Source organism: Ursus maritimus, unplaced genomic scaffold, assembly GCF_017311325.1.
Source record: "Ursus maritimus isolate PB19 unplaced genomic scaffold, ASM1731132v1 scaffold_15, whole genome shotgun sequence".
Taxonomy (NCBI): Eukaryota; Metazoa; Chordata; class Mammalia; order Carnivora; family Ursidae; genus Ursus; species Ursus maritimus.
The window spans coordinates 48,077,194-48,100,581 of record NW_024423897.1 but is presented as its reverse complement, the minus strand read 5'-3'; the positions used below and the strand labels follow the sequence as shown (position 1 = coordinate 48,100,581).

Below are 23,388 nucleotides of genomic sequence, written 5' to 3'. Positions count from 1 at the left end.
AAAAACTGTTAGAATTAATAAAAGAATTCAGTAAAGTTGCAAGATAGAAAATCAATTTGCAAAAATCTGTTGCATTTCTATAACATAACAACAAACAATCGGAAATTACATAAGATAAATCTATTTTTTACCAGGAAGAAATAGTAAAAAAACAGGTTAACATTAACCAACATTGATTCCTATCACTTCTTATCACTACTGTTTTATGTTCAAAGAGATTATTTTTTTTCCCTTTCTAGGAAATAGTTGGTCAATATAGTTAAAAGAAGTTGATATTTGAGGAAAAAATGGATTCAATTGGTTTCCTTTCTTCATTGGCTTGTTTAACAGCTTTATTTAAGTCTAGTTTCCATACCACTAAAGCCACTTGTGTCCAATTCAAACTATTTCAATTATATGGATCTATCTAAGTCTGTAACAAATAGTGTAACTAATATAAAATGCTAATCTATATATTTTTTCATTAGAACTATACCCATAGCGATTAAATTTGATAGATATTAATTCTGTTGATGTAAATAGGACATGATGATCTCCTTGCAATGAGGTAGGAGCATTATCTGACATCTATAGTGTCGACAGTGTATTTACTACACCTTGGTGACAGCTAAAATTATTTTTCAGATATACATTTTCAATGGAGTATCAGAGAAAACTATCTTTGGTTTCATTCTCTGATCTCCCCAAATATCAACAATTAATATACCTTTTGATATTCAAGTCAGTGTGAAAAATCTCCTTTTCTAGCCTAGTGTTGGCACTAGAACTGTAAAATGGCTGCTCATATACAGAGAGCACTGTGCAATTTCTCTGGATCCTGGATTTTGGGTTGAGAAGAATGAAAGTAGTCTAGGGGAACCAGCTCTCCACCTCTGTGGGCAGCGTGCTGTGCTGTGAAGGTGATTTACTGGTCTGCAAAGCACATTTCACAAAAGTCAGGTATCAGCAGTACCTTTGTTTGCACAAAAATTTCTCAGAGTAACTTCACTGCCAGGCTTTTGCTCACCGGTTTCTTCCATGTGACTTTCATTTTATATGCTCATTGCCACATGATTGTACTTGCAATGATTATGCATATGTTTAAATCCAGAAGAAGGGAAGGCAAAGTGAGGAAGCATCAGCACCTACATAGAGATACCAAAAACCCTCCAGTGGTTTTTCTTTGATATTTTCCTGGCTAGAGCGATGTCACAGTAGTTACAGGGAAGCTGGGAAATCTAGCTTGCTTTTTTTTTTTAAACGGACGTAATTATTTAATGATACAGGAAAATAACATGTTATTGTTTTCTTTTTTGTTTCAGAAATAATTACATCTTGAAATCAAGCTTTTTAACTGAATATGTTGCTACAATGAGCAAAATTAGAGTTCTAATAGGACCAGCAAAATGAGAAATTGATATTGAGTGGAAAACCACTAATATCTACTATAGTTCATTAACTGTTTATTTCTTAAGTGCTATATAAAATGGATTTCTTGTGTTAATCCCCATACGCTCTGCTACATTTCAGGAACTATTTAGAATTCTTCCCTAAAGAAAATAAAGTGACGGGGGAAAAAAAGAAGAAAAGAAAGTGAGATCATGTTTCTTTCAGTAATCTGGCAACAATGCACAGTTCTGAATTAATGCATGATTTCTTCTCTAAGAGAAGCAAATTCTTTAGCATTGGGCTTACTAATTAACTATTTTTAAAAGTCTATTATACAGTTAATTATAGGAAATTATTTAAAAATGTTTTGTGCAATTATTGTTCAATCAATTAGAGTGGGCTATGAATAAGAAAAAATGACAAAATATATTCTACTATGGACTTTTTTTCCTTCTGCAGGTTTTGTGCACTATAAATTAAATATTTTAACTGCTTAGCTATTAATAAACATAAAATACTGCTTTGGAGAAAAAACTATTTTCAAGCAGACTTTCATTTGGAATTATGCAAAATTAATATTGAAATCCATAGAACTTTAAAAAAGAGATGCTTTACATCTTTTATCCAAACATACACAGTGATCTTCCACAATTTTTTGTTCACTGTTGAAGTAAAATTAAATTAAAGAGGTTAAATAGAAACAGAATTATTGATGAATTTAATTACATCATGTACACTGGACAAAGAATGTTGAAAACTTTGTTTTCAATCACATCCTAAGAAACTCACTGAGGCCTTCCAATGAACTCCATTGAGTTCATATTTATAGCTGACTGCTTTCTGCTACAAAATGTTAAGAAAAGGTCTTTTTCGAGAATCAGAGCTATTGTTGGTCAAGACCCGTGCATTAATAACAATTGTTTCATGGGTAGCATGCCATTTTAACTAGTCTAGAGACACTATTTTGAGTTGGGACAATCAATTCTTAAGATAAAAGGTTGGTTATTTTAATGTCTAACTTATTCCTTTTAAATTGTCATTTGAAATTTTCTACAAGTATATTTGTCTTAGTAAAAATACAATAAAACTTTCTTTACATGCCTGAGAAGAAGAAAAAAAATAAATGAATACCTGAAAAGAAATGTAATTTAGTTATATACAAGTTAATATGTGGAACTCACTTCTGTGTAGTTATGTAGAGTAAAAATTCTTTCAAACAAAATTAATTTTTTTCCCTATTTCAGGTAAGACTATTTCAAACTCTTGTCATGGCACACTATGCAATTTTGGAAATTCTTCTTAATCTTAAAGGAAAAAAGGCTGAACAAGAGAACTTTACTAACTACCTATATCTTTCCAAGGACTGGGCTAAGAGCATTGCATTAATTTTCTCATTGGATATAGCTGTTATTTTAAACTTATATACAAGTAAACAGAGGCATAACATTTAAGTAACTTGATCAATTTACTATGATATTAAGTAACATCCTAGGATTTGATCATGGAGTATCCTTAAATCATTTTGGAATAAACCTTAGTATTTTGGAAAAACAATAAATATGAATTACTGTACTATACTATATTAATTAAACTATAACATAACTAAATACATTAATCTTTTCATTGGAAGGACAAGTAAACAATTTCTTTGTTTACAATAATGCTTGTAAAAGTAAGTAATAATGTGTGCGACTTTAGAACCCACAGGCATTATATATAATTATATATAACAAGTGTCCTGTTACCTGTGGAATGGCTATTATTAGTGCAGAAGTGTTTGACAAAAGATTTGAAACCCAATGTCTACCCTTTCTTAGCAACATGTAGCAGAAACCACCTGAGAGCTAAAATGCCTTAAGAGTGTTGGAAAAAAAAAAAAAAAAGAATATCTAGTATGCTCTTTGTATATAACTAAAAGGTAACCTTATCTAGTCTAATTTTTTATGTACCTGAAAATTAAATGTAGAATTTATCAGCAGAAATGTTTTCAGTTGATACATTTTTCTTTTAAATATTCATTATTTAATTAGTAAAAATATATGAAGTTTGTATGAAAAATGACTCAAGTTAAAATATAAGTACATCTATATTAAACTAGATAACTCTTCCAATAGTCTTTATTAGGAGTGGCAATAGCTCACAATATGAGTACTATTTATATAGATACAAAGATGCCCTTATTGACTATTGCTGATTTACACGTTTCATATTAACTATTAAAGCTCATCTGGGATTTTGTAAACCAGCATATTCCTCTGTTTTCCCTGACATCAGGTTGATAATCCAGGTTTTCAGATTTTCTGAATTTACCATCAGGATTCAACAATTTGGGGGCGCCTGGGTGGCGAAGCGGTTAAGCGTCTGCCTTCGGCTCAGGGCATGATCCCGGCGTTATGGGATCGAGCCCCACATCAGGCTCCTCTGCTGGGAGCCTGCTTCTTCCTCTCCCACTCCCCCTGCTTGTGTTCCCTCTCTCGCTAGCTGTCTCGCTCTGTCAAATAAATAAATAAAATCTTTAAAAAAAAAAAAAAAAAAAAGGATTCAACAATTTGTGTGAAATAGACACAGATATAACATATATGCAGTAGCTAAGATAACACAAAGTAATTAGTAGATTATTGACTGAAAAAGCAAGGAGAATCACCAAATGGCTATAAACGCTGTGGTAAGATAACACAAAGTAATTAGTAGATTATTGACTGAAAAAGCAAGGAGAATCACCAAATGGCTATAAACGCTGTGGCCATTAAGAGATTTGCATTTTTAATTCAAAACTGCACATCCATCTCTTGAGTAATTCCCCACCTCCCCGACCTTGTTCTAAAGACCCTGAAAAGATAGATGGTGGATTTCTGGCTTTGTCTTCGAACTAAGTTAAGGTAAGTGGTTCCTTTTTTTTAAAAGCACCTCAGTCATTCAGCTTCTACTGTCACCACCTGACAGAAATTTCATAGACTCTAAAGAGGCATAGAAACCTTGAATATATTGATTTATTTTTAATGCAGTCGCAGTCTATTACTGGATTAGGATTAGCCCAGATTTCTTGACTTTGGTTCTCTGACCATTTCCCCCGGCTTTCTCACTTACCAGCCTTCCTTAACACGCCTTGCTTAGGGTTAATTGTTTCCATGAACATGAAAATTTTTACTTCACTTACTAACTCTGAAAGTTTTCTCTTGCCGAATTAAAATCAGTATCTTCATATAGAATTATACTCATTTAGCTTACATTCACATGTTTTTCTACATGAATCTGGACAGAAATATTAGGTCTTTCATATTTCATTGTCTCCTTTAGTTTATTCTTTCATAGTTTTCTACATCTTTTAAATCATAACGTTTAAATATCACTTTTTAATGGGCACTCCTCTTTCGTTGTTATGAATTAAAATCAGTATCTTCATATAGAAAAATACTCATTTAGCTTACATTCACATGTTTTTCTACATGAATCTGGACAGAAATATTAGGTCTTTCATATTTCATTGTCTCCTTTAGTTTATTCTTTCATAGTTTTCTACATCTTTTAAATCATAACGTTTAAATATCACTTTTTAATGGGCACTCCTCTTTCGTTGTTATACTTAAGCAAATATCATGACATAGTTAACTCAACCAAACTTATTTAAAACAATAAATGATTCACAAGACTTATGTTTCATCATACGGATTAACAAAGTTTCAGTGTAAAACAATACAGACCTTATTAAACCAGTTATGAATAGTATAGGAACTCAAGAGCAACATAATTCATTTCTCTGGATACAGCAATTCATAGATGGTTTTTATAATAGGCAGCAAGGTTTCATGGGCAACTCATCTTTGGCCAACCATGGTGAGTACCAAATGTATCTTTAAACGTAATAAAAACAAGGCAACCCAAAGTTCTGATTTTAACCATGAGCACTCACAACTTTATTTGGGCACAGAAGTTCCTACAGTATAATTAACCTTCATTGAAAGTTACCGTAGACAATTTGAAATAGAATCATGCCAAGTCAGAGGTAGAATAAAAATGATACTATGAAAATGTACTATTCTAAGTAACCATTATCTCAACACTTCTTATATAACATCTTATCCGTAGCAACTGATCCTTTAGTTTTCAGCACATTTGTATTTAGTTCCAGTCATTTTAAGCACAATGTCCACTAAATTCATTAGTTTTGAGGATGTTTAATTGCACAATAATATATTTTTAAGCATAAATTACCAATAATGCCTTACTGAAGAGAATAATGAACAATTTGTTTTGTAATTCATCTTAGCACTTTCTACAAACAGCTATCTAAGGTACTGGAATATTTAAAGAATATATTAGGATATATATTCATAGATTCTTATGATGCTTCTGTCAATATAATATTGAAATTAAAATATATCAACATGGAGGTATACTTGTATTTAATCATCTTGCTTAAAGGAGCAAAGGAATGTAACAGCAATATCATAGAGCAGTACTTGAATAGCAGCTTATGTATGTTTCAGATAATTTATATTTACTTTTAATGTAGTACTAAATTAACCTATGATAAACATGTATAACCAAATGCAGTTTTTATTTTAATATTATGTTACTGATATACTTTTTTCACTAAAGCACGAACTACAGCAGAGTCCAACACTAGTCAAATCTTGTCCTCAGTGGCGTGCTTTATCCACCCAAAGTACCCATGCACACAAATGCAAATGCACAAGTATTCAAACAAACACGTGCAAACATTCACAGACACTCAGACACACATATACATATAGAATTGGTATTTCTTTTTTAACAAATTCAGAGTGTATGGAAATTTTTAAAAATCTGTATATGTTGTCTATATAATAACAATATTCTAGTAAGTATAATACTTATAAATATTTGGCTATGCATAGGAAGTAAGTGGACTAAAGCCATGTGTGTTTTGCACATTTGTGGCTGTGTGTGGTAATTGAAGAATAGTATTCTTGTTTCTTTCCTCTAGGGAGATGCTTATTTGTTTTTATTTTATTGTATTTGATTTTGTTTTATTTTATTTTATTTTATTTTTTATTATTTATTTATTTATTTATTTATGGAGAGAGAGAATGCGCAAGTGGGGGGAGAAGGGGCCAAGGGAGAGAGAGAATCTTAAGCAAGCTCCACTCTCAGCATGGAGCCCAATGAGAGGCTTGATCTCACAACCCTGATATCATGACCTGAGCCAAAATCAAGAGTCAGACACTTAACTGACTGAGTCACCCAGGTGCTCCAAGAGATGCATATTTAAAATGAGAAATATAGGAGCGCCTGGGTGGCTCAGTCATTAAGGATCTGCCTTTGGCTCTGGTCATGATCCCAGAGTCCTGGGATCCAGTCCCACGTCTGGCTCCCTGCTCAGTGGGGATTCTGCTTCTCCCTCTCCCAACTGCTCGTGCTTTCACTTTCACTATCACTCTCTCCTTCTCTCTCAAATAAATAAATACAATCTTTAAAAATAAGTAAATAAAATGAGAAACATGTATTTCATATATAAAACTATCATGTTTATTGGGAAAATAGAACAAAATGAGCAACACCAATATTAAATGATCATTTTCTTTTGTCTTAAGATTTTTTATGGCCATAATGGCAATATTATTACAATATAAAAATGTATCAAATACATGGTACACCTTAAATTTATATAATGTAATATGTCAACTATATTTCAATAAAAAGCTTTTTTTCAACTAATTCTAAACCCTCCTACCAGAGTAACAATGTATATGATATATGTATATTTTCATCCTAGAGCTTTGACTACATATTAATTTACATTTTTATTTTTGAATATTTAATACTATCTTGGTACTAAAAGAACTTGCCTACCTGATAATCATTTTAGCTCACATTATATTACTTTTTATCATCTCCTGATTATTTTTTACTTCATTTAATTATATATAATTTATCTTATAATTAAAATGCATGTATGTATACATGTATTCTCCTTTTACCTATTTATATATGTTCATTACTTTCTTCATAAATGATGATAGTTAAGAAGTTAAGCAGTATGGTTGGCCTCTATTCTCGTCCTGTGTACTTATGTGTTGGAGAACACCAGGGAGAGAAAGAAGACAATAAGCTGGCAGATTCCTCTTGGAAACATAATAATGATAATACTCTTAGCATTCAAATGATATTAACTACCGAGAGTATGCTAGCATCTTTTCAGTTGGATATACCTTTTCTAAGATAATGGCAAATAAACCTGGAACCTATAAACTTATGAAGCAGGGTTCCTTGAAAAATGTTTTGTATGCTATGTAATTATGGGAGTATAAGAGGATATTTACAACCAAACATGGCTTTCTTCTGTGTTATATGGCTGAGCCTATTACTTGATAATCCCACATGTTAATCTGATTCAGAATAAATCTAATGTAACTAGAAAGGACCTTGGAACCTCTGGATTATCCTGGATCTCTCTCATCTGTGTCTCATGATTATGTATATCATTGAAATTATTAGTAAAACTTGAAATTCATTTCTTACTCAACATGTAGCTACTTTCAAAATGGGTTTATGTTCAGTCAGTTTGTTGTTAACAAATTATTTGCCAATGGGACCATGAGCTTCTGTGGTTTTTAGATTATTCCGCTGAACATAATCCTATAATGCAGTATTGAGTATCCTCCATTCCCACTTTGATATCACATAATATGATATGATTGTTTTGGACAGAAAAAAGAGAGGAAAGAGAGAATTCTATTTTTTCCTAAAAAAATATGTTTTTGTCTTTACTCTCAGTTAATTTCTCTTACATAATGCAATATTTAAAGACTGAGGAATTTTATCATTAGGAAAAAAACATCAGTTCAAGACATAACAATTACCTCAGTGTAATATGTAACAACTTATGTGACAATCAAATTCAAATAAACTATGGAAACGCTCAATAAATTATTTACCATCTTTGGAAAAGAATTAAACCTAATATGTAAACACAACAAACGATACACTTGAAAATCTCATTGGATATAATAGTCCACATTTGTTTTAAGCAGAAAGTAATTGATACAGAGATCTGCAAAGATGAGGAAATTTTACCAGTATAAATGATGGATAATCCAAATATTAAGGGAAACAGTGAATTTATCTCCAATTATTCAATCACCTCATGTTAGAAAAAGCGAGGGCATTTTAAAATGTGCTAAAACAACAACGTCTGTTGTGGAAGAAGACACAGAAATAAAAACATTGCTTTCTTTCATTCCAGTGCACATTCACACAAATTATACAAAAATGCACTAACCTGTTTTAGGATCTACGGAGAAGTAGGGTTGTCCCTGGAGAATACTGTACACCACGCGGGCACTGTTTCCATAGGTAGGGTCATCTGCATCAGTAGCTGTCACCTGTAGAACAGAGGTACCTGTGCATTCAGGAAAACAAATTTTAGTGTGCGGTAACATTTAGCACGTGACTTGTACACAGAAAAAAGTTACGATGACATACCTATGGAACGCTATAATAGATGTATCCTACGAAATTTAATTCTTCGATGTATCTGTCAGACATAGCCCTTGCTTTTTTCCCCTGCCAACAACTGTTCCAGATGAGAGGCCAAAAGAAAATATTTGATCTCCAATATTTTATATTTTTGTATGTGCCAATAACACCATGGAAGGCCTCTTCAGACACTCACATAATCAGGGTTAGGTTGGACTGATGATCAAGAATCAAACTGGTGGGGTCACTTGGGTGGCTCAGTCATTAAGCGTCTGCCTTCAGCTCAGGGTGTGATCCCAGTGACCTGGGATCAAGCCCCACACTGGGCTCCCTGCTGCACTGGAACCTGCTTCTTCTTCTCCCACTCTCCCTTCTCGTGGTCCCTCTCTCACTGGCTGTCTCTCTCTTTATCAAATAAATAAAGAAAATCTTAAAAAAAAAAAAAGAATCAAACTGGTGTTCGACTTGGGGTAAAGGTAAAGTAGGGTGAAAGCATACATTGCATGTTATATACCTATTCAGAAAATGGGAGGGGGCATGGTTTGTGATTAGGGGGGAATGCAGGTGGGTTGACATTAAATTATCAATGGCATCAAAATAGCACAAACCATTTTCCATCATTTATGACATTTTTATTTCTTACATGGACTACTAATGAGTCTCCTAACTGGTCTGCAAGGCTCAGTTCTCAGTCTTTTAGGTTCTTCTATATAGTACCACCATAATCACCTTTCTACAATGGGTATCAGAATATGCTTATTACACTGGATTTTTGAAAATTAAAGTGTACTTTAAAGGAATTTATAAACTTTAAAATACTGTATTTTGAGGTAAAATTAGTGGCTGTATTATGCTGATTTCTTTTATGTTTATATCTTGCAAATACTATTTGCATAATTAGGTACATTTATACCATATTTCAGTTATGCCCAAATGAAAACTGATCTAGGTATAACAAGACAACCATCTATTAAGGGTTATATAACTCCACTGTAAATTTAGTGGGTTAAGAGCTCTCATTTATTCATGAAATGTACTTGATGAATCATCTAATAATGCATACTTGATATTTTATTCTGCCTAACTAGAAAAATTGTACCTACTAATTCAGGTTATGTAGCAAACAAAAATATTTCCACAATCAGTAAATCTGTATGAAATTCTGCATTCATTTTGTGCTTGACTATGGAAGCACTAACAACAGTCTTTAGTTTTAATAAGTACTTCAATTATTAAGGGACGGCACACTTATTAAGGGTCTAATATTTGTTTAACCACAAAGATTTTAACTCCTGTGTTGAAATGCAGATGTGACTTTAAACAGAGCTTGTTCTTTGTCTTCAAGGCATCCCAGAAAACTTAATAGAATTAGTATGCCTTCTTTACCTGATGATCCTTATTAGCAGATTATAAATGTACATGGACTTTTAATAATATGTTAAGATTCTGGCCTCTACATAATATTTTTATATCGAGATTATAAGCAGAAATATGATTAGTAATTGCGTACACTCAGAAGGGGAGGACTGCATGATGTCTAAAAGAAATCTCTAATAATGAATAATAAAACACAATGGTGACACTACCTGCTGGCAAGAATACTGAGAAACTAGGTCACTTGTACACTGCAGGTGGAAATGTACATTAAGCAGATTACTATAAAATCAAACACACATTTAGCTTACAACCCAGCAAATTATAGTTTTGAGCATTTATGCAAAAGTAATGCAAACATATGTCCACATAAAACTGTGTTTGTAAATATTCATAGATATTCACAGCAACACTATTTGTAGTAGCCACAAACTGGAAATGACCCAGATGTACTTGACTGGAAAAATGGTTAAACAGACTGCAGTACACTGATAGTATGGAATACTATTCAGCAATAAAAATAAACAGGCTGTTGATACATACAGCAATTTAGATGAATCTTCAGCAAATTATACCCAGTGGAAAAAAGCCAGTCCCAAAAGGTGATATATTATATGATCCCATTTATTTAATGTTCTTAAAATAATGACATTTTAGAAATTGATAACAAATTTGTACTTGCCAGGTTGAGGGGGAGGAGATAGAGATAGGGGAGACTGGTTATAAAAGAGCAACATGATGTTAGAATTGTTCAGTATTTTGATTACGGTATGTGATACATGAACATACACCTGTGATAAATTATGTAGAACTAAACACACACACAAGTGAAATAAGTCAAGCAGAGAAAGACAATTATCATATGATTTCTTTCATCTATGGAACATAAGAACTAGGAAGATCGGTAGGGGAAGAAAAGGATAAAGAAAGGGGGGGTAATCAGAAGGGGGAATGAAGCATGAGAGACTATGGACCCTGAGAAACAAACTGAGGGCCTCAGAGGGGAGGGGCTGGGGGAATGGGACAGACTGGTGATGGGTAGTAAGGAGGGCTCGTATTGCATGGTGCACTGGGTGTTATACGCAACTAATGAATCATCGAACTTTACATCGGAAACCGGGGATGTACTGTATGGTGACTAACATAATATAATAAAAAAAATTTTAAAAAAAAAGAACTAAACACACACACAAGTAAAACTAGGGAAATCTAAACAAGATTGGTAGATTAAATAATTTCGATTTTCAGGCCATGATTTTTTTTTATCGTTTTGCAAGATGATAATTTTTTAAGATGTTACCATGGAGAAAAACGGAGTGAGGATACAAAGAATCCCTCCATATCATTTCCCATGACAGCCTGTGAACCTATGATCTCAAAATTAAAAATTGAAATAAAAAAAAAGACTGTTTTCTTGCCTCAATGATATTCCGTTCTGAGATTTTTTTTTTTTAATTTCTTTTTATTTAGGCTTGTGTATGTACCATGATTTTTCTCATTATATAATGCACTACATTTTCTGGCTTGATTAAACTTTGGAGAGTTAGCTAAATGTACACTACCTCTTACACTCCTATGTCTAATTATTATTATTATGTTTATAAACAGAGTTTCAAGGACTTGTTCTGTGATGTCACAACATTTGTTCCATACCTCACATTCATCTCTCCACCTGTTCAGAGAATATCAGTAGGTAAACATCTACAAATAAAAGTTGGTTTAGGAGGCATTTATGTTGATAGCACATTGACGAAAATTAAATCTGTAGTCGGTGCCCAGACAAAGCTCTAAAAAGTGTAAAAAGCCTATATTGTGGCTGAAGTGTTTTAAAATTTATCAGTCAAATGTTTGATCCGATTGGGAAAATGCTGATCGTACTGGTCATATACAAGGATCACTGCGATTCGGGAAAGAGAGAACAGTATAGATAGAAAGCATTAAAATAATGGTCATCTTTTAAGAAGCCACACTTATAAAACCTTCAGTTTTTAAAATTTTCTCTGGCTTTGCAAGTTATTTAGGTTTAAATTATTTTTAACATCTTAAAAATAGTCCCCAAGCACCATTCTATAGAGAAAGCTGAGAAAGAAAAACAGTGCAAGATCACACCTTCTTTGTGGTCACAGGCTGCATCACCACATGACAAAATGACATCCAAAAACATTGTTCTGCTTGGCTTAAAGTGTCTATAAAAGTCCATCCTTGTCAAGTGAAAGCTGAAAGGCATGAATGGAGTGACAAGGAAAGGAAGAACAAGAAAAGGAAAAAAGAAAAGAAAAAAGGTAGCCTCGTGGTGTTGACTAAGTGATGGTTGAAAGTAGCCCTGAGAAGTGAACAGAGAAGGGATCCAGGAGAGAAAAAGACAATATATTAACTCTCTGCCCTGGTCAAAATGTATGGTCACTAACAGTTACATATCTCTACATAGTAGGTCTCACAGGTATTTGGCAATTCTATTTGTTTTGTGTGAAGAAAGGTAGAGCAAATGATCTCTATCATTCTACGTTGATGGCATCTGAAGGCATCAGGCCACCACGTTGAGTTCACAGATTGCTGGTTGAAGGGAGCACGTGCATACCTACAGCACAGCCCAGCCGAAAGTCAGGCTGCCCCTTGAACACAGTGAGGGTAAAAATAAAGAGCAGGGATGGAAGATAAGTCCCTTGGCCAACTGTTCTAGGATTTCTTACTAAGGAGAATTGGTAAGAGGGTTTGAGGCCAAAAGAAAAAAATATATAGATATCTGACATTCTTACTGACTTGAAGCCTAGATGGCAACATTTTAAGAATGATTAGTGCTTTTAGAAGTTCTTTAACATTAGGGGAAAAAAGGTTTTGGGGCACATGGGTGGCTCAGTCGGTTAAGCATCTGCCTTGGCTCAGGTCATGATCTCGGGGTCTTGGGATCAAGACCCGCATTGGGCTCCCTACTCAGCAGGGAGTCTTCTCCCTTTGTGCTCTCCCTCTCTTTCTCTCAAATAAATAAATAAAATCTTTAAAGAAAGGCTTTTTTTCATTAAAAATAGATAATAATTTTAAAAAATAGAACTCTTCAGGGTATGTGTTAGGGGTTGAATTGTTTCCCTTCAAAGTCCATGTGTTGAAGATCTAGACTCCAGTACATCAAGACGATCTTACTTGGAAATAGGATCATTGCAGAAGTAATTAATCAAGATAAGGTCAAACTAGAGTAGTTTGGGCCCCTACTCTAATATGCCTGGTGTCCTTATAAAAATAGGAAATTTGGAAACACACTCCTACACACACACAGAATACTCTATGTGAAGATGAAGACAGAGATCAGAGTGATTCCTCTACAAACCAAGGAAAGTCAAGAATTGCCAACAAACCACTAGAAGCTAAAGGAAAGGCTTGGGACAAACCCTTTTCCAGTACTTTAGGAGGACACATAACCCTGCTGACACTTTCCACCTCAGACTTCTGGCTTTCCGAAGAGGGAGACAAAGATTTTTGTTGTTTAAGCTACTGGGCTTGTGGTACTTTGGTACAGGAGCCTTAGCAAACTAATAAAATGTGTTACAGTTGCAGTGGAAAGAAATTACATTTATTCTCAGAATTTACAGGTGTTCTTTAACTGAATCTGGACAAGAGTCTAAAGTTACAATTCACAATAAAATGATGGATGATTCCTTTTGCTGTTTGATGCCAGTTATATTGTAAATGAGATAAAATAAAAAGTTAACTTCACAAGTTGATAAAATTAAATTAGGTAGAAATTAATGGTATTTGGTTTTTTTAAACAGTAGGCACTACTAGTGATATAACTTGGCATTTTTAAGTAAATTAACAAGATGAATTAGTTATGTTAATGAAGATTTCTATTTCTGGTTAAATGTTTAAGAGGAAAAAAAAATCAGTATTTATCTATTCTGAGAAGGGTATCCCACATTAGACAATTAAATTCCTTTCTTCATGCTATGTGCCCTAATTGTATACATAGAAGAAAAGAGAAAATTATTTTTCTTTATAATGCTAGATTTACAAATAAAAATATATGAAGTAATGCCAAAAAGTCCATTATTATACTAGAATATTAAAATAATCTAATTTTTTCTGGAAATTATTATATACATTTGGTCAATACATATTAAACCAGTAGCCCCTTCTCTATGTAACTAGCTTCTCATCAAAGAAAACTTTTCAAGTGTTTTATAAGCTTTCTTAATTTTTACAACAATTTCCCATGAAAAACAACCACAGAAACATTGTCTTTTAAAGTTTAATTGGCTACTCAGTGCACCATATTTTCAAGTTAAATATTTCCTGTGGCACACACGTAGCTGTTTCCATGCTAGGGATTAGTACCTTTCAGCTGATGTTTTATACAAATCTGAAAAAAAGATTAAAGTACTTGAAAAAGCTTTCAAGATATCTTTTCTACAATAAAACTTAAGCCCAGTTCCCTTTGGGAATTGCCCTGTGTCACTCTTTTCATTTGGTTTCTTTTTGTACTACGCTTTATAAATAGCATGCGTTTGGAAAGTTACATATCAATGGAGAAGCAGAAAGAGTGGACTTTCTTGAAAGTCTCTAAAGACCAACACGAAATATTTAATAAGGCATTTTAATATAAGCAAATATTCTCTGAGATTGCAAATCGTTACGCATGACTTGTCAGGGTTCACAGCTCCGTGAAAATCTCAAGTGAATCAATGTTGAGCAAGAACTTTTGAGTAAAAATAAGCTGAAGATGTATGAAGGCAGAGAATATCTCTCTGAAGGAATCTCGTAGGGCTTAATTCTCAGAAGACTTTCCCAGGGATTGGGAAAAAGCAATAGTCATCAAGATAGAACTTAAATTTCATTCTACACAGGAGGACTGTAATTTCACCAACAGAGAAATAACACAGGATTCCAGTCATTGTGTCATTTGATAAAGCTTTGAGTATTCACCCAGGAGTCATTGAATTTATAAGAAAAAAATCCTTCTGCAAGAACACTTCTGAAACATCTAGTACTAGAGCAAAAGTCACTGTTGTATCCATGTATTTTAAATCATGGCTATCATTAAGTTCTGCGTATTTTCAATTAGATCCCTTTTATGGAACTGCATAGTGTAAAATTTCACATTATTCAAGTAAATTTTGCATTTTAGTCCTTAAATAGAAAAAAAAATTAATCAAGGAAGTAACACACAATGATGTGAAAAACACTCGCTATATGCCTTTCAATTTAATAAAGACATTAATTTATTGAGAAAATTACATTTAATGCTATTTTACAGATGGGGGTACTGAGGTTCAAAAGGTTGCATAGTTGACAATAGGAAAATGCAGAATCCGAGCCTCATCCTATCTATTTTGATATGTGACATTCTTTCCTCTCTACTCTATTTCTCCAACCAGTCAGGATGGAGTTTAAGAGATCCATTCAGTTTAGTAGTTACAATATCTTCCACCTTTTTGTGTGCATGTATGTTTCCTTCATGGTATGTAATGGCAGTCCAAGTGCATCTATTTGGGGAGAGGTTGTGTTATATTTCAACCCTCTGTCAACCTGGCCAAAAGCCAAGTCATTATATGTGTCTTGTAAAACAAAGGTGTGTAGTAGAACAGTTAGGCGAAGCATTCTCCAGATACTGACAATACTGTCATGCTCTTCTGCAGCCTTCCTTACCAACTAAACAGAGCAGATGCTAGAGGAAAATTACAATACAGAAAAGAAAGATGTGTCTACCTCTGTCTCTGTCTACCTGCCCTCCACCCTCCCTCTCTCTTTCGGCTTAGGTGGTATCTCTGGCAGTGTCTGCTTTTCTGCAACGGTTCTAGCTCCCTCTGAGCTGCCTTATTCCATGGGTCCATGCAATAAAGCCTAGCACCTATGGTCAGGTAACACTAGTCTTCCCACCCTAGGGATACTAAACTCCTTCCCTAGTTGCTTTATGGTCCACGACTTGGTTTTTCATTTCTTCTTTCATTTTTGTAACTTATTCCACATTTGTAATTCCTGTTCTTGATCTAACTGGCAGTGGATTTTATTTTCCTGCTAAAACTCTGTGATAAGGAAGGTATTAACAGGTTTCTCCCCAACTATCCTTCATTGCTTTTCTGAGTAATGACTATACTTTACCAAATAGAAAGGTTAGGTTCTGTACTTGATTCTAATATAGTTAGTATTTTTAAATGAAAATCTATGTGTTTTTTACATTCAAACTTTAAATTTGTCAACATATTGGAATCTGACAAACATCATACGGAGAGTCATTCATTGTATGCAAAATAAAATTATGAGATTTTAAGAGAAAATGTTTTTTAAGAAGAAAATTTTCATATATGTGTGAAAATTTCATATATATATATATATATATACACACACACACACATAATTGAAAACTTCAATACTTCTCAAAGTACTCCCCAGTTATTTCTTTAATTTATCATGTGTGATAATTAAGTCCTTGAACTATGGCTGATTTATTATCAGTTTCTTATCAAAAATTAGAAATTGTGTCTATGAATTGCTTTAATTTTCACTGTTTGGAGAATATTCTATCTGAAAAAAATTTTAAAAATTACCAAATTCAGCATTGTTTTGAATAATGGAATATTATTTCAGCTGAATTTTCATTCAGTAGCAAAAACAGAAGCAGAAACAAAACCAAAAGCCAAAAAAAGAAAAGACAACACAAAATTGAATACAAGGATAAAAATATTTTGTCCTTGTTTGTTCACAAAGTTGTCAATAAAAGTTCAGAAGAGTTTACTAAAAGATTATAGTATATATTCATAATACATACACTGTATATTATATAGACATATTTATATAACATCATCATATTTATATATACAGACACAGACAAGTGACATACAATCACTAACTTCAATCATTGAGTAAAAAACTCCAATTTAGGGGCGCCTGGGTGGCATAGCGGTTAAGCGTCTGCCTTCGGCCCAGGGCGTGATCCCGGCGTTCCGGGATTGAGCCCCACGTCAGGCTCCTCCGCTATGAGCCTGCTTCTTCCTCTCCCACTCCCCCTGCTTGTGTTCCCTCTCTCGCTGGCTGTCTCTATCTCTGTCCAATAAATAAATAAAATCTTTAAAAAAAAAAAACTCCAATTTATTTATTTTAACCAATTAACTGGGAAAATGGATTTCTAAAATAGCATAGTAGCACAGTCTATATATTTTTAAGGTAGTCAAAAATAAATTAAATTACAACTAAACCATATATACATATACTTAGAAGACTTTTTACATCTTAGTTCCTATGCCTATTCTCACCAGAATCACTGTTTGAGTGTACCAACTTTTGCCCTACTGCTTCTTTTTTCATTATAATTTAAAATTTTGATTGTATCACAATGGAAAAGTGTTCATTGGTATACCATAATTGAAAATGAAGAACTCGCTGCATCAAAATTATCTCCCAACACCTCTCCCATCACACAATTTAATTACATTATTAATTTTAGTTATGTTAGTTACTTTTATCACTATGGATAAAATGGTTAATTAAATTTCTATATTTTGCTTCAATGATTTTAGGCAGCAAATATGTCCTTAATGATTTTTAAGGAAATATATATTATTTACCATCTTTTTACTTACAATTTTTGTCGGTTACATGTTTTAAGTCATTGTAGTATACATTATATTATGTTCTTCCTCTCCAAAAACATGATTTTTGTGATTTTTCTATGCTTTTGAGAGGCTGGATATAAATGGACAATGTCCAGGCCATACATAAAAATAACAAGAAATCAGCCTATTACTACGATAACAGCCCAGGAGCCAGACTACGTATCTTCCATACATGATACGTGCAGGAGGTTAAACGATCTTCCTTAACGATAATCCAGGAAGTTAAACAATAACATTCAGCCCCAAATGACCAGGAATTGATCAATAACTTACACTTTCTCTCTATTTTTCCCCATTTCCAACTTAAAAGCAATCAGATAAGGCAAGACTCGCATTCATAACCAATCACTAAGGATGCTCTGTTTCTAGGTAGCTCACCTACAGCTTCTCTAGGACAAGAGTTTCCAATCATGGCATACTCAAAACCTTCTCTTTTGTCCACTATAAACCTCTCCCACTCTTCTGCCTGCTTTTGAGTCTCAGCCAAAATGCAAGCGATTGTGGTTAACTCTCTTGATACAGCAAACTCTGAATAAATAGCCTTTGCTCTTTATCGTTTGGTTGGTCTTTGTTTATTTCCATAAATTATTTTAAAAAATCAAGAATAAGCTCTATTTGATTATACAAAAAAAAAAGTATTCTCTGCAAAATCAGTTAATGTGACCTGAATAACTTGAAAAGATGAAAAAAACCTGTATTTCTAAGCTTTGTCACAAAAATGAGAATGTTGCAAGTGTCAAGATTAAATTATTTTCTAATTCTTAGTGCATATAGCATATTTTCTACTCTTTTTAGAAATCCAATATACTCTTCTTCCTGGACATTCTGTATAGTTTAGTAATTTACTAAAATTCATAATATATATTTCTAGTGTATTCATGCTTAGGCACTAGATGTGATTGTTGATTTTTCCTAGTCTTTCCATGTCTGAAATTTTCTGAGTCCTTTCATATCTGAAAAAAATTATTTTCTCTAATATTTGATTGATAATCTTCCTGCTGGAATTACAGTAGAATTTTTATACAGGTTGGCATTGTCTTTTCACTTCTATCTTTGCTCATCAAAACTGTAATATGGAGAAATATTTGTCCTTCAAAATTTATCTTGTTTATATTACATTTTAAAATCTCTTCGTTATCCAAGGAAATTTGATGTCAGTTTTCAAATTAATAATTAGTTTTCCTGCTTGGTACTTATTTATATTTCTTCAAGTTGAAAACTCAGGGGTTTGTTGTTGTTGTTGTTGTTTTTCCATATCATTTTTATTTCTCACGACAAAAGTAAAATATTTCCAGTTGATCACCCATGTCTACTACTGACATACAAATGGCTAATGGGCACATGAAAAGGTGTTCAATGTCACTAATCATCAGGGAAATGTAAATGAAAAGCACAATGAGATATGACCTCATCTGTTAGAATGTCTATTATAAGAAAGATAAAAGATAAGAAGTGCTGGTAAGGGTGTGCAGAAAAGGGAACCATTATACACTGTTGGTGGAAATGTAAATTGGTGTATCCATTATAAAAAAGTAGTATAAAGTTTCCTCAGTAAAGTAAAAGAACCATCATATGATCCAGTTATCCCACTTCTGAGTATGTAAAAAAAATCCAAAGTAAATGAAATCACTATCTGAAAGACGTATCTATACTCTCATGTCACTGCAGCATTATTTACAATAGACAAGATATAGAAACAACCTCAATTTCCCAATGTCCATCAATAGACAAATGACTAAAGAAAATGTGGAATGAAAAAATATATATGGCATATATATATATATATATATATATATATATATATGGAAGATTGCTCAGCCTTAAAGAAGAAGGAAATCCTTCATTTGCAACAATGTAGATAAAACTGGAGGTCATTTGCTAAGGAAAATAACCAGACATAGAATGACAAATACATTATCTTATTTGCATGTGGAATCTAAAATATTCAAACTCATAAAGCAAAGAGTAGAATGATAGCTTCCAGAGGCTATGGGGTGAGGGAAATGGGGAGATATTGGTCAAATAGTATACGATATCAATTATGCAAGACGAGTAAGTTCTGTAGATTTAGAAAACAGCATGGTGACTATAGTTCACAACAATATATATATTGTATATTTGAAATTTTCTAACAATATGTATCTTGCATTCTCACCACAGAGAGAAAGAAAGAAAGAGAAAGAGACAGGGAAGGAGGGAAGGAGGGAAGAAGGTAAGGAACATTCACTAAGTGAGGTGATGAATATGTACTCAGCTTGAGTATGGTGGTGTCGCAATGCATATATATCAAACATCAAGTTGTACATCTTAAATATATAAAATTCCCATTTGTTAATTATAACTCAATAAAGCTGAAAAATTTTAAGGCTAAAAAAGAAATTGAGTTGATGCTTATCCCTCTAAAATAGGAATGCTACATCTAAATAAATGAGGCCAGATGGGTAAATTTAGTTGCCACACAGGTCAAGGACTTTTGTGTTTCCCAAATGAGGAGAAGAAGGGACCTTGTGATACTCGCCCACTGGTAAGATCTGTTTTACTCTTTTTTGTTGTTCCTCTCCGATGTGGAATTTTGGTTTAGTGAAAGCTATTTTCTGCTTCATTCCAGTGTTCCAATATCCTTATGTAAGCTATTCTTAGGGGAAAAAAATCATCAACGGCTTTACAATAGAATAAAAACACATTTTCCTTCTATGTATAGATGAGGTTGAAAAAGTCTTTTTTGTTAATAAATAAAATAATAAATAAATAAATAAATATTTAATTTATTAAGTTGCCTGAGTGAATTCCCCAGGTCCTTCTGTGTTCGTGAATTTACAAAGGCTTTCAAGGGTAGAACAATTTTCACCTTTAATTCTTAGGGTCATAAATATGGCCTGTCTCTTTCCCCCATTCAATTTCAATGTTTTCAATGCTCCAGGAATTTTCAGAATCTCTGACTCATTTTTGTTACTCTATCTTGTTGTTATGGTTTCTTTTTGAAATATTTATGGTTTCTTTTTGGACTATCCTCTTTGATACACCAAGGGGAGATATATCAGTGAGAAGAGGTTAAGTTATGCCACAATGACAAACTGGGTATTTTAAATGAGAGAAATACAATACGATCTTAGTAAGAAAAATAAATACAACTCCACTGTCATTTCCCTTCAGAAAAATAATCTTAATAGTGTTTTGTATGTCTTTCCATAACTTTATTTTGGTTCATTCAAAAGTCTATCATGTAATTATACATATAATACACAAAACACTCTGCAGCTTCTTCTATAAGTAGTAATATGTCATGGATATTTCCATGCCAACTAAACAAATATAATTTCAATAGCTACATGACATTTCACATTGCTTTTTGACACATATTTAGATTTGTCTAGTTTGTCGTATTTTTTATAGCTGTGTAACAAATTATCACAAACAGTTGAATAAAACCAAAGCCATCAAATTTCCTTATATTTATTTTTGTTTGTTTGTTGCTATATACATGCGATAATGTGATGAGCTTTCAGAGTTGTGCCATCTTCTGAAGGAGCACAGCTTCTCCAATATTCCATGGTGCTTCAGTGTGATGTGGCAGTAGAAGATTTAAGAGGCCATTTAGCTTATAATGGCAAAAAAAGCATCTGACCTGAACTTCTGAGTTCTCTCCTTAACAGCGGATGGGAGCAAGAAAATAATTCCGATTTACTAAGGTGGAAAGTGAAGTTTAGCTAAGAGAAACTCAGGGGATCCTAAAAGGACTTGCAAATGGAAGGGAGAATAGGCAGCCATGACCATCAAGGACTGATCACTGAAAACTAGTAGGAACAGAAACACCTGGTAGATGGCAGCAGGAATCCANAACAGCACAAGTATTCCTCTTCTGCACTGTGCCATCTTTACCTGATCACTTTCCCTTCTGTCTATGCCTCATCACTGTACCTTCTAATTGTAACTGATTGTAGTGTTTTTATTTAATTCTTCATCACTATGATTTTCCCTACGCCTGATCACTATGCATTTACTCTATGTCTAATGGCTAGGGTTACCATACCTCATGCTGAGCCTTCTCTCCATACCTGAACACTGAACATTCACTTCATACGTGATTGCTATGCCTTTACTTTATACTGGGTTACTGTTCCTTTGCTCTGTACGTGACTCTGAGAAAATGAAGAAAAATATCCAAAATGGTGTCTCAAGAAAGAAATTTGAAATGCATAATAGAATTAGGAGTCAAGTTCAATGAAAAGTGAGGTTGAATTTATTGCATGTCTGAGTTTTGGGAATGGAATTTTAAGAGCATATGCCCTAATTCAGTGATTTCACACATAATTTATTTTCAATTTTTTAACTTTAACTAACGAACTTTAAGTTCGATGTATGTACTTTTGTAAAAATATAGGGTCAATAGCATATATTAATTAATTTGTGTTTATTTAAAACAAAACAAAACAAAACATTATCTCCATCAAGAAACATGTTAAGCTCCAAGGCCAATTTATATAACAAAATACTCCACTGACCACTATGGACGTTTCACTTATATTTTTTACAACTACATGCACATGACTTGCATGTTAGAACTGCCAAAACTCTGATTGCTTTCAATTTCCTACACTGAGGGGTACATACATGAAAATCATTCTTTGAATATATTTTTTACTATGATATGCAAATTTAAGTTTCACGAATGAGTCCATCTTATAATGAAAAAAAAAATCCCAGTGAAGTATTTTCCATTATAAATTGATCAGTTTTCTTAGGGGAATTCCAAGTCTAGTCTACTTTCATAAAGAGTAAGTGAAGAGACTGAGGAATCAGCAGTAGCATAAAATGTAATCTGTTTAATCATATCTATCATTGAATAAAAATGAGAAACTGGATTGGCTTATGTGGCCTTTTTTGCATTTACAACTAACTTAATAGTATATAGGAAAATAAAATTAATCATTACTTCATGAAGCAATAATAAATTTTTACCCGATATAAGAACAATGATGTTCCAAAAATTAAGAGGCAATATTTCTTCAAAATCTTTCCTCAAAAAAAAAAAAAAAAAAAAATCTTTCCTCCAGACAGTAAAGGTGAAAAGTGTCAACATGTAATTATTCAGTAAAGATTGACAGAATATGGTTTCAAGTGATGTGGTTATAATAATACAACAAAAGTAAGACAGCAAAACTTCTGGGCCTCTTCTTCAAAAACCCTTGAAACTTGAACTTTTATACTACTGAAATGCAGCTCTAAGAGTCCATATGAAATATTTTCTTCCATTCCATAGGTTGCCATTTCATTCTGTCAGTGTTTCCTTTGCTGTGCAGAAGTTTTTAGTTTGATGCAGTCCCAGTTGCTTGTTTTTGTTTTTGTTTCTTTGCCTTTGGTGTTATAACCAAAATATCATTACAAAGACCAATGTCAAGGAAGTCACCCTCATGCTTTCTTCAGGAGTTTTACAATTTCAGGTATTTAATCCATTTCAGTTGATTTTTGTGTATGGTGTAAAATAATGGTCCAGTTTCATTGTTTTTCATGTGGCTGTCCAGTTTTCCCAACACCATTTATTGAAGAGAATATTCTTTCCCCATTATGTATTCTTGGTTTCTTTGTC

At 33.1% G+C, this 23,388-nt stretch overlaps 1 protein-coding gene across 1 annotated transcript in view; it reads right to left on the bottom strand.

Moving 5' to 3' along the window:
- The window catches only part of CDH18 (cadherin 18), a 312,552-nt gene that overhangs the window by 203,281 nt on the left and 85,883 nt on the right, over positions 1-23,388 (bottom strand). Inside the window, exon 3 of the mRNA XM_008689887.2 lies at positions 8,630-8,749. Within this exon, the coding sequence (XP_008688109.1) occupies positions 8,630-8,749 (120 nt within the window). The remainder of the gene's footprint in view (positions 1-8,629; positions 8,750-23,388) is intronic.